The sequence below is a fragment of the Crocuta crocuta genome, unplaced genomic scaffold (genome assembly GCF_008692635.1).
Source record: "Crocuta crocuta isolate KB4526 unplaced genomic scaffold, BGI_CrCroc_1.0 scaffold5, whole genome shotgun sequence".
Lineage (NCBI taxonomy): Eukaryota > Metazoa > Chordata > Mammalia > Carnivora > Hyaenidae > Crocuta > Crocuta crocuta.
In genome coordinates this window covers 4445849-4459184 of record NW_027530500.1, presented here as the reverse complement: position 1 = coordinate 4459184, position 13336 = coordinate 4445849, and the positions used below count along the sequence as shown (strand labels likewise).

At 38.2% G+C, this 13336-nt stretch overlaps 1 protein-coding gene across 2 annotated transcripts in view; it reads left to right on the top strand.

Annotated features, from left to right (window-relative positions):
• Window positions 1–13336, top strand: part of CNTNAP5 (contactin associated protein family member 5) — an 801668-nt gene that overhangs the window by 369179 nt on the left and 419153 nt on the right. For both annotated transcript variants that reach the window (XM_077766729.1, XM_077766728.1), the window contains exon 6: window positions 12360–12544. In XM_077766729.1, coding sequence (XP_077622855.1) covers window positions 12360–12544 — 185 coding nt within the window. The remainder of the gene's footprint in view (window positions 1–12359; window positions 12545–13336) is intronic.

Genomic DNA, 13336 nt, shown 5'->3' with positions numbered 1-13336 from the left:
ACTGACATTTGTATTAGGGAAAGGGGTGGTTATTGTACTTATGGAAGAGAATTCTCACTAAGTATTTGCTATCAAAGTAAAAAAGGACAGTCTTAGCAGAATTGAGTTGGTAGGTTCAAGTTGCATGGAAAGCTGGAAAAAAAATCTCAGATAAGTATACTTTCACAATTAGCAGGGGAGACATAAGAATGAAGATTAGTGTAGACTCACCACAAAAGCCAAACAACGTAAGTCTTTATTTTGAGGAATTTCTGAGTATCTTCTTACCCACCATGGTGAATACTGGGAGGGGTGGCAGGGAGAACAAATGGAATCCCAAGTTTAATTCATAAAATTGACATCTAATCCATTAGATTAACCAAAGGCATCCGTAGAAGCAGAATTTTACCCAGAAGAGAGCAGTAAGAGGATTTGCTAGTAACCTGATTAATTGTATTAGCATACATAAAAAAGCAGCTTAAAAATGAATTGTCTGAAGGGTGGGCATACAACTATCCAGCAAAAAAGGTATCAGTTTATTAACTGGCATTCAATTTTTAGGAAAGGAATATGGATGAATGGAATGGAGCCCTTCACTTGCACATGGCTCAGAGAGCACTGTGGGTTGTGAGTGAAGTTACCATTACTTGTCAATACCAGGGCAGGTGTGTCCTACTGATAACACTGAGTCTGCAAGTTACAACCATTTAGATTCCCAATTAGATACACTGTTACCCTTCCAAAGCTTTGCTCCAACATGCATAATCCAGTGTGACAAACCAGTTTCCCTCACAGTGTTGTATGATGGAAAGGAGTGGGTGTGGTCATGCAACAGAGCTGTTTTCATTGCAGACACGTGCTAGTTATTTGTTACAGGGGAAGTTGCATAACCTACAGGCCTCTGTTTATCTACGTATAATCTGGGGCTTAGGAATAACGATCTTGTAGAACATGGCCATGAAAACCTAAAATATTATAAATTAATATTCTATGTCAGTAAGTGAACCTAAAGAAGTATCAAAAAGGGAAGCTCTTAATATTGCTCATTTATTCAGCAAACAATATCTGAATGTCCTGTACTCTTCGCTATGCCAACTTCCTGAAAAGAAATGGCATATGAAATAAACAGGACCTGCTTCTTGCTATTATACATGAAAAACAAAGCAAGTCTTTTCCTCCGGATTCCATGTGCCCTGTATTTATAATCATGGCAGTAACAGAGCAAAACTTCATTTAGTGAATGATTCAGTAGTGAGAATACATTCTTCCTATAATCTGCATAGTTTGAGAATTTTTTTCATCTTAGAAAACGAAATGCTGTGGATTTGAGTGTACCCTGTACTTACCTATTTGAAGCAGCCACCTACTTTTGTATAAATTAGTGCCAACGTTCATGTTTCTTCTTTAGAGAGACTGCCATGTATCAGTTCTTTAGCCCTTCATACCTCAGAAATAGCCAGCAGGTCACTGAAAGCATTAGATTAAGGGGATGGGGGATGATAATTGCTTTGATTTGCTCATAATAGACAATCTGTAATGTAGATTGCAAAAGGGCAAAACAACATGTGTTCATTGCTATAGCTCCAGAACTTAGGAAAGCACCTGCTTGAAGTCAGTACTGAAGGCAAAATTAGGACATTGGAAAAAAGGGATTCCGTCTTAAAAAGCATTGGCTGGCACAAGGCACGTTATTACCATGGGGCTTACTCACCCCCAAGACTGTGTTCCTGGATCCATAGCGTGCCACTCTCTCTCCTATGATAGGGCCCTGCTATTTATAAAATCCCCTCAATGGGCTAGTATCCTAGCTAGTCTTCAAAGTAGCCTTATTAGGTGAATAAACATTAGCCCCAATTACCCATAAGGAATATTAGGATCAAAAAGAATAAATCACTTCTTCAGTTTACATAGTTAGCTATAAGGTATGGCCACTATTAAAATGTATTATATCTAATCATTTTTTACTGTTATTTTCAGATTATAAAATATATGTCAGTTTTAGAAAACCTGAAGAAAAATAAAAAGTAATTCTATTTAAGGGGGAAAATGTTGCCTGAAATCCTACAATTGGGTCATCCCTGCTATTAACATTTTAGTATTTTTTCAAATGTTTTTTCTTAATTATTTATATGAATTTTACATATTATACAAAATTTGTGTTCTTTCTGTGTTGCTACAAAGCCTCCAGAATAGAAAGAGTTCATGTTATGCACGATCATATGTATCTTTTAATATTTTAAATTTTGTAAAAGAAGTGAATCAAGAATGGAAGGAAAGAAGGAAGAGAGGGGTGTGAGGAGGGAGGGAGGGAGAGTTAAAGAGAGAGGCAGAGAGAGAGAAGGAAGGAGGGAGAGAGGGAGAAAGAGAAAGAGGCAGAGAGAGTGATGGAGGGAAGAAAGAGAGGGAAGGAGAGAGAGAGAGAGAGAGGGAGGGAGGGATGGAGAAGGGTGAGAGAAGGAAGGAGAGAGGAAGAATCCAAGAATCCAAGATAGCGGGCTAAAGATGGTGCAAGGCTAGTGAAGGAGGTAGTTTCTTCTCTCCAGCTCCCATGGACACAACAGCAGCCTTTCCTTTCGTGACAGTTCTCCAGTGTGTCCTTACCTCATCTGAGACTTTGCAATTCAGCAATTCAGGGTAAGAGTGGAGGGGTTCAGCACCATGGCCAGCTGCTAAGGCTCCTCCTTGAAGTCCTATGAGCTATGCTTCTCTTCAAGTGATGCTCTTTGCTGACTGATTCACATTGCTTTGTTACCTCTACTCTGACTGACTTGGACAAGTCAGTTCTATAGTGAAGGTGACCTAGGTCATCTCATTCAATTAATTTTTTAGGGTGCAGCAATGTGGGGTTTTTTTTTTCTAAAAGTATTAATGGGAAAGACATTTCTTCTCTCACTCCATAAGGAGCTTATAGAGTTCCCTCTTCCCACTTTGTACACATCTCATTCACACTACCTGTGGCAGTCTGCCCTCTGCAGAATTCCAATGCACAAACCCACACATGCAGGTGGGAGAATCAAAGAACAGAGATATTACATGACTGGGAAACTGTTGTAAGAGCTAAGCAAGACATCAATAGTACAGGTTGGTCATTCATCCTTAGAAGAGTTCAGTGCATTTGAACTGAGGCAGAATGTACAATGTGCAGTAAGTACAGCTGTAGTAAAGTGAGAATCCTGGAATAGCATAAAAACGTGTACAGCCGTGTCCTTGGGGGAACAAGCATAGGGTTCAGTGGCCAAAGCACGTGATTGAATAGTCAATTCATTGTCTTATCTTGAGATGTAGGTGAAAGATCTGCACATTCTCCAAAAAGTAAAATGGACATTTACTTTACTTTTTTGAAATCTAAACATTTTAATAAGCCAAGCCACGCATATATATAAAATGTTTATCATATGTCTGAGTTGGTACTGAATACTATGGAAGATACTTTTATTTATTTATTTATTTATTTATTTATTTATTATAGTTTATTTTTGAGACAGAGAGAGACAGAACATGAGTGGGGAAGAGACAGAGAGAGAGAGGGAAACACAGAATCTGAAACAGGCTCCAGGCTCTGAGCTGCTAGCACAGAACCCACAAACTGCAAGATCATGACCTGAGCTGAAGTTGGATGCTTAACCAACTGAACAACCCAGGTGCCCCTATGGTAGATATTTTAAATGTTGTCATTTTCAAAAGCCTGCATTTATGTCCTGTACCAGATACATTAAATATGTATTCCATTGAAAATCACATGATAGTCTTATAGACTATCCAAACAGGGATGTATAGTCAGTTGCTCAAGATCACACAGTTGCATTACTGTAGACCTGGGATTAGAATCCTTTCCATTCCTACCCCAATGCTGTGACATTAATAATTAAGATGGTATGGGTCTTTATGAAATAACTATATTTTAAATATCATGAAGTCCAAATTCATATGTTAGACTGTGACAATGGAGGGATCAAGGTGGGAAAGAGGAGCCCAGAAAAGCATATGGATGAACTCTGACTTATCTGGGTGTTTTATTATGACAAATAGAGGACGACAGGTGTTTCAGAGTGTTAGGGGATAAGGTGCATCCCATTTTTCACAAATTTTGTCATTAGCATAGTAACAATTTGTTGAGTAAGTATATTAAATCAAGTGCTAAGCTAACCACTGGGGATAAAAGTTCTCTTTACCAGTCCCTATTTTCAGGGGATTCTTAGCCTGGTAAACTAATTATTTTTATTTGCATTCTAACTTTGTAATATTAATTTAAAATATATGATTACTTATTATCAAAACCATATACCATAACTGTATTAAGATAGTGTTTTTTAATATAGCAGTCACAGAAGATGGATACAAATTAAGGGTTGGACTTACTTGAACAACCATCCCTAAATCTGGACAATGTTTTATTGAATGAAATTTAAAAATATTCCTAACAATTGAAGAAGTATATTTCATTGCTTAGTGATAGTTAATGATTTGCTCTGGTTTGAGAGTCAAATCCATTGGTATCACATGACTTACTGTTAGCTTCTTGGGTTTTTTTTTTTCTTTTCCTTTTTTTCCAGAAAGCTCCCTGAGCACATAGGAGAATATTCATTAGCCCTGCATCTTAACAAACAAGGGTCTTTGTAATACTGGATAGCCTACAGACTTGAAATTTGCCTTCTCATTCTAAATCCTAGGCTTCCACTTAGTGTTGCCCCATTTTTCTTTTCCACAACTTTCTGCCTTCCACCCATCAAATTCTTTCTTGCTAAGCTCAGCTCCAGAACTCACATGTGTGTATAGTGGGATGCGGATTGTCAAACCATAAGAAATGAGGTGAATGGGAGTATCATTTTTTTCCCAATAAGGGTAACAGTGAGAATATTAGTGTTGGAATGAGATAGAGATGGATTGTAACCCTAACTCTTTGTGTTCCTGGGTAAGTCACATGGGTTCTTTGACACAGAGCTTTTTGCAGTGTTTTGGTCAGAGAGAATTGAAACGACATGTATAAAGTGCTCACATTATGTGAGAAGCTTATAATATAAGTGAATACCAATATTGATAATCTGAAAAATTAAAAGTGGAAAGGTTAGTTCTGTAGGTCAGATGGAGAGCAGGCATTAGAGACATCCATAATATGGCCTCCTATTTCATGAATAGTAAATGAAACCCTTTCCATGAGTGGCTTTTTGCAGAAATACTATTTGAAACAAGAAATACAATCTGAAACTCAGGCTAAATGAAGTTCACGGATTGTGAAAGGTAGTGTGCATCCATGTTTGAACTGTTAAGATTAAGACCAAGCAATAAGACCCAAACAAAGAAGACTTTGGGTGAAAACACAGTGATATGTGTGCCCCTAGACAGAAAATGTTAAGTCTAAGGGTGGAGAAATTGACATGTATATCCAGAGTATGTTGTCAGGGGACAAAGATAAAAAATTAAATTTTAAGTATTTTGGAAACATTGTGAGCTTCCTGTAAAAATTGTTATAGGCTTTAGGGCCTTGACAATATTTACATTGTTTCATTTTAACTGTCTCAAACCACATGAAAACTAGTTTGTTTTGTTTGTTTGTTTGTTTTGTTTTGTTTTCTTAAATGAGTAAAAGGTTATTTTTTCCCTAACATTTTCCTGGCCTAAAAGGTAACTTCTGCATAGTTTTGTCTTTGACCTCCACAGTTGCCCATGGGCAATTTTATCTTTCCTTAAGAAATTGGAAACTACTGAAAGCTGGTAGCTGAACTTCACTTCCCGCTGTGGAAAAACTTGAAATCTGTATTTCAGGATAAAGAATTTGATAATCTCTTGAGAATTAAGGGTTTTTTTGTTTTCTAACAATAGACATTTCTTGGTAAGATAGAACATTTCCTAGGACTAATATCCATCTTTCTTTAGAGTAGCACCTCGCATAGGTACAGTTCAAAACATCCTTCTTGATGAATTTCAGAAATTCCCTGTTTCCCCAATTGTTTAAACAAACTAATTTTCACTCAGTTGGTTTTAATACAAGGTTTCTGAATGTTAGCATAGGATGATTGATGGGGGAGTGGGCGAAATTCATTCACATCCACCATTTTTTTGTTAATTAAAAAGTAACTTGTACTTCAGGGAATAATCAATACTTTATACATCACTTGCATAGAGTTTTCAGTGAACCAGGTATTCAGGAGAAGGAATTTGTTTTTAATTTTATTATTTTTCTCATTATCAAAGATAGTTACACCCATTGTAAATACAGGAGGAAAAAAAGAAAAAGGGAAATCAAAGCCTCTTAATATTTTAGTAAATGCATTCTTTGGTTTATTTTCACATAGTGTTTATCTGTTTCCTTTCCATACTTGTGACTTTGTCTTTATATATACTTTTCTATGCTACCTTTTTATAATTTATATTAAGTTGTTTTAGATGGTTATTTATTTTTGAGAGAGAAAGAGAGAGAGAGAGAGAGAGAGAGAATCCCAAGCAGGCTCCACACTGTCAGTGCAGAGCCCAATGTGGGGCTTGATCTCATGAATATGAGCTGATGCTTAACCAACTGAGCCACCAGGTTGCCCTCCCCCCATCATTTTATAATTTAAGTCAGGAAGGTATAGACTATTGAATATTCCTTTTATTAAATGTTATTTTTAATTGTATCAAAAACTGGCAGTCACTGCTGAGTATACTTTTGAAATGATATAAATACTTTATATATATCACTTAGATTTATATGTAATATTCCATCTGCTGATTCTGCCTACGTTTATTTAGTTTTATTTTTTTTCTCTCTTTCCAAATGATTGGGCATTGTCTCCAATATCTAAAGTATTAGATATTTTGAAATTTTAATATTTTAATTTTGTCTTTTTAGAAGAGACCTCCATAAAGTAGGTTACTAGATAAAAAGTTATGTGCATCTTTTAGTATATTTTTTATAGTTTTTTTTTTTTTTTGAGACAGAGAGAGACAGAGCATGAGCTGGGGAAGGGTAGAGAGAGAGCGAGACACAGAATCTGAAGCAGGCTCCAGGCTCTGAGCTGTCAGCACAGAACCCGTTTCGGGATTCGAACCCACGAACCATGAGATCATGACCTGAGCTGAAGTTGGACACTTAACTGACTCAGCCACCTAGGTGCCCCAGTTCCTAAGTATTTTTTGATGCATTTTTTCCCCAAAAGAATTGGTGGAATTTTATTTTGCATTATTTTTGGGCAATAAAAAGATTTGGCTAAGTAAGTAAACAATGTAATGAATGAACAATATTAATTCACCTTTGAGGGAAGGTCAAAAATTGCTATAAATGTTCATGAAAATTTCATAACCTATTTTGCATGAGAAGATAAGTGTGTTAATTAAGGTTCATGTTTTCGTAAGATGCAGTAAGACAGGAGATATACAATGTTGTTTCCTCCAAAGTTTTAAAATTCTGAGCAGGATTATTGGATGAAATAGCAAACTTGCTGAGGGAAGGTGAGGGTGTGGGAGAGGAAGACAGGAATTACTCTTGATGAGAATATGGATGGGGCTACAGTTGCTGATGCTGCTTCCTCTTCCCAGGAGTTCTGAGACATGACAATGGTGGTAATGATGGTGGCAGTGGAGAGAAGTGGACAGGCTATGGTGACAGCAGCCAACCTGGAAATTTACTACTTGAAGTTCCAGGATTTAAAGATCCCAATATACCTGCCCAGAGAACATTGATCCAATCAGTGTAACAAATCAACTCATCCAATTTAGTAGTGTTTCTTATTACATTTGGAAGTTATACACCTGGTTTACTTTAAAAAAGCACCTAACGATTTAAAAACAATGGACCAGGGACATGTAGTTAGCCATTTAAAAAGACAAAATGGGGGGGGTGGGTGCTGGGTGGCTCAGTGGGTTAGGTGTCCGACTTTTGGTTTTAGCTCACGTCATGATCTCACGATTTGTGAATTTGAGCCCTGCATCTGGCTCTGCACTGACACAGTGGAGCCTGCTTGGGATTCTCTCTCTCTCTCTCTCTCTCTCTCTCTTTCTGCCCCTCCCCTGCTTGCTCTCTATCTCTTAAAATAAATGAAAATAAACTTTAAAAAGATAAAATAAAGAAAGAACTCTACCTTATGTTATACATCAGGAATAAAATTCAAATGAAATGAAGTGGGGAAAAAATGGAAGAATTCTTTAATGATCTCAGAATGGATGGACATATTAAAGTATTATAAAATCCATAAAACAAGCCACAAATGACAAAGAAAATTGTAGCTTTTTCAACACAAGAATGTCTGAAGGACAAAACATTTTTGAAAATAGAAAAAAATTTAAAAAGCAAAAACAAAAGACAACAGCAAAAAGATATTGGCACCATTAACATTGCAGACAATGGACTAAATACAAATTGATAAGAAATTTGACAAGAAAAGTAGGCAAGAAATATGAGGAAATAGTTCATAAAAGGGAAATAGAAATGAAAAGACTTTCAAACTCATTCACTTTAAGGGAAATGTATATTAAAACTGCCCAGAAATATACAGTTTTTGTCTGTCACATAGGCATAATTCCAAAAAATAGAACACATTTCCTTGACAAGCCTGTGGAGTAAAATCACTCTTATAAATTGCTGGTAGGAATTTGAATTGTCACAATTTTTATAGAGGACAATTTGGCAGTGCCTGTCAAAATTGCATGTGTGAAAACTTTTGACCACCAGATCCCTACCTAAGAATGTATGCAGCAGAAATTCTTGCACACATCCAAAGTGCTGTCTACATATGAGGTATTTCAGCAGTTTAAGTATAAACAATAGATAGATTACCTCAATACTTATTCATAGGAAACTGGTTAAAATGCATATCACATATATCATTCAATGGAATGCTATGCAGAGAAGGAGGCAACTTTTTATATACTGGTGTAAGAAAATTCCCAGGATAAATTAAGGGAAAATGAAAAGGTACACAAAAATTGTGCATTGTATTTCATCATTAGTATTTCTTGTAGAATATCTTTGCATATATATGTGTGTGCATATATTGCCTTGCATATACTGCCATATATATGCATATATATGTTGCATTTATATAAAGTATATACATATATATGTGTATATATAAGTAAAGTATGTGTTTATATATACACATACCCTGGCTGGTGTATGCCTCAAGTTTTTTCTAGAAGGACAAATAAGACATTAATAAGAGCAATAACCTATAGGAGATATATGGAAAATTAGTATATGGAGGTCTGGATGGAGAAGCATTCATTACTGTATCCAGAAAGTTAAAAAATGTATATAGTCACTTTGACCCATTTATAATTAAATTCATCTTTTGAAACTGGAATAATAGTACAGGAAAAATATTAAATATTTTGCTTTAATGATTATCCTTGGCTGTATTAAAGAACTCAGTATATCACCAAACCCCTATGAAAGGCAGCACATAGAATAACTAAGTAGGAAGAAAGGATATGATTCCTTCTCCATTTTTTTTTCATTCTGTGACTTACAGTGGCTTTAAATTTTCAAATGTTTAATATTTTGGACTTGATGTTAAGAAATAATTGTTAAATGCCTTTTTCCCTTTTAAGAGAAAAATTGGGGCACATTTCAAAGTGAAACCTCTCCTATTAATTTCACTTGGCTTATTACCTAGAACCAATGTTTATAAGGTGCACTAAGTTTTCTTCAGTAGTTCATTAGCTCTTGGACAAATTTTATTGCATAAATAAATGGTGCATGTGTGTTTTTTTGGAGAAAGAGAGAAAGAGACGGAGATGTCCTTGTTTCTGTCTTTCTTATCTCATGACTGGTGCATCTTATTTCATGCACCTGCTCAAGAAAAAAAAAAGAAACCTAAAAAGTCATCCTTAGGGGACTCCTTCTTTATTACCTTCCCCTTCCAACATCCAAGCACAATATCCAAGTGAGGTTACCACATGTTAGCTCCTTGTTACACTTGGAATTCCCTCCTCCATGCCTTCTCTTTACCTGAGCCCCTGGGTCCGCCATTTGATTACTGCCAGCCTTGCCTTCGAATCAAATTCTCATACCGCTGCCAAAATAATCTTTTTTATAGAAAAGTAAGCAAACAACAACAAAAACTCCGAGACTGTCCCCTCTCACCCTCACCGTGATTTGAATTCTTAATAAATTAATAAATGGCTTTTGTAAATGTTAGTCCTGAGTTAGAAATCTCTGATTTACTAATTCACTACATGCTCCCTCCTGAAATATGAATAAAATACACGGTTACCTCGCACGCCCGAGCACACTGCTCCCGATGGCAGAAGCCAGGCTGGCGTGGTCAGGGCACACCGCTACGTAGACTCCCCCACCACGGTCCCCTCTACCCCCTGGCCTTGGCACGTGCTTCTCCTGGCTGTGAGGTGGTGTTCCTCCTTCCGGCCAACTCGTAGACCTGTCACTGCTCTCTTGGAGCTTCATAGCTGCCTAGCCTGCATTTGCTTGGCTCCCGGCACTGAATGTTGATACCGACAGCATGCTTTTTATCAGTTTACTTATTGAGAGATTCCACATGAGGACTTTGAGGCAAGGGAATAAGCCTTTTAACTCTGTATCTCCTTTATCTCCTTTATAATTCATATACCACTATAGCCAGCACAGGTTGATATCAATGCCTTTTTTTTTAATGTTTGTTTATACATTTATTTTTGAGAGAGAGAGAGTGCACACGGACATGCAAGGGAAGGGCAGAGAGAGAGAGGGAGACAGAGAGGGATGCAGAGAACCCTAAGCAGGCTCTGTGCCTTTAGTACAGGGTCTGATGCTGGGCTCGATCCTGTGAGCCATGAGATTATGATCTGAGTCGAGATTAGGAGCCAATGCTTAATCCACTGAGCCAACCAGGTGCCCTGATATCAGTGCCTTTTTACAGAAAGAAAGAAAGACAGAAAAAAGAAAGGGAAGGAGTAAGGGAGGAGAGAAAGAAGGAAGGAAGAAGGGAAGGAAGGAAGGAGGGATGAAGGGAGGAAGGAAGGAGGGAGGGATGGAGGGAGGAAAGGAAGGAGGGAGATAAGGAGGGAGGGAGAGATGGAAGAGGGAGAGAAGGAAAGAAGGAAAGAAGGGAGAGAAAAAAGGAAGGGATGGAGAGGGCAAGGGGAGGAGGGAAAAAGAAAAAGTATTTTTTAATCATTAGCATAATTTCCCCAGTGGCGAAAACTCAAACATTGTGGAAGAAATAATGAACAAATCAATGAAATAATGTCAGCTGGGAATGTACCACCTATCATTTTTCAATTACAATAAGTTCGATGCCCACCCCCCACCCCCCACAGGACGCAAGCACGTGTTATGAAGGAAAAAGTGCCTTGGGGCCATAATGGAGGTGGGAGTGAGCAGCCCACAGGGGAAATGGCAGCTCCTGCCCCCTTAATGTCACACTTTTGAGCAGGCTGTTACCACCGCTCTGGTAAAACATGCCTTAGGAAGGAGGAGGAAGACAGTCCGCTTTCAGTTTCTGAAATAATAAATAATAAAACATTCAAAAACTTGAAAGTTTATATATAAGTCATAATTAATTGCATTTAACTGTTCATTTAGCGAAACCTGAGCTGTTCTGCAGGGGGGGAAACGCTGTAATCTTTTTGACAAAAGGTATAAAAGGTACTGGCAGGAACTTCCATAAAATTGGAGGAGGGACTTGGTGGAGGGCGCTCGAGCCCAACTTGATGGAAAAATGTAGTTCTTCACTTGTATCTCTCAGGGGTGTCCTCCAAGCTCCATTTAGGCTGAATCAACACATATGACCCGCGGTCGGAGTACAAAAGGGTCAAGTGGACCTGGATTTGAACCCTGGGTCATGGGTGCTTAACCTCACTGATCCGCAAGTTTCTTATTTGTGAAATTCAGGTAATAATGTTCTGTTAGAGGATTAAAGATGAAGGGTATAAGCTTCCTACTTACATGTTGTTCATATAAAGAGTAGGCGCTTGAAAATGGCAGCTAAAGTGATGATTTCCTCTCCTTTGCCTTTGCCCACAAACTTACGTGACTCACTGTGCCCACTGCCTTCTGTTTACTCATGCAGAATTCACTTTTCCTTCAAGGCATAATTCAAGTCTCGTTTTCTCCATTCAAGAGCTGTTCAAACACAATGAATGTGTATTATCTCTAAATGTGATACACTCTGTTTTCAGTATGATCGATGACCATTAGGATATGAATTATTTTATTATTTAATTGTTCACATTCTGAACAATTCATGTCTACAGGGGGATGTGTTTATCATCTGACCTAGAATTTGGTCCTGGAATCTGTAGACAAACCTTGTTCCTTTTCAAGCCCAGCATGGTTCTGGGCCTTTAGAGAGAGAATCATGCTTTACCTTTAGGATACACAGAGCTGGTATTTCTTGTAGAATGCTCTAGTACTCAAGGTTGCCCTTGGGCACGGATGCTATCCTGTCTTCCTCTCCCCTTCACAGATGACAGCAAACCTCGGCTAAGCAGCAGCCCACCCTCAGCCACCCTGGGCAGCCTGCTGGATGACCAGCACTGGCACTCGGTCCTCATCGAGCGGGTCGGCAAACAAGTGAACTTCACCGTGGACAAGCACACGCAGCATTTCCGCACCAAGGGTGAGGCCGATGCCCTCGACATTGACTATGAGGTGAGTTGACTCTCCCGGTAAGGCCCCAGGCCCCTTTGTCAATATCAGTAAGAAAATCAGCAAACAGTGGAAGGGTTTGAAGAAGGCATTTGGCAGGCAGCCTTCAGTGGAAGGGTCCAAAGAAGGCATTTGACAGGCAGCCTTCGGTGGAAGGTCCAAGGAAGGTATTTGAACCATGAGTGTGGGTCCATGCAATGTGGCATTAAAAATTGTGTGCATTTTAAAATCAAGAAATCTCCTTGTTCACTTTTAAGAATGTTTTCTGCTTCTACCTACCTGTATCACTGTGATAGTCTCATAGTTACGCTCAGCTGGTCTGTTTTCAAACCTCAGTTTTAAAATAGCTGGGAAGATACAGAAATTAGACTAATATATTATTTGTCAGTTACACCTGAATTTAAAAAAGAGAAATAAACAAAATCCAAAGGAATCTGAAATCCACATGGTACACACTTGTTTTTAACCTTCATTCCTACGCAAACGTTTGACAATATATATGGACAGGTGTTACTTTCTTGTTTTTTGTCCAAGAGGCACCATGAAATGCACCAAATGCACAACACAAAGAAGATTGCACAAAGGTCCACAAGCTGGCAGCCAAGAGGTATCCATCTTGCCTAGTAGTTCAGTTCAACAAGTATTGTGCCCCAGCTTTATACCAGGCTTTGTTCTAAGCAGTTGGCATACCAAGAGGGCTAAGACAGAGTCCCTGAGATGGAGAAGCGCACAGTCCAGTAGCAGAGTCAGACCCAGAGATGAGGTGCTGTGGAACAAGGGAGTAAAAGCTACCGG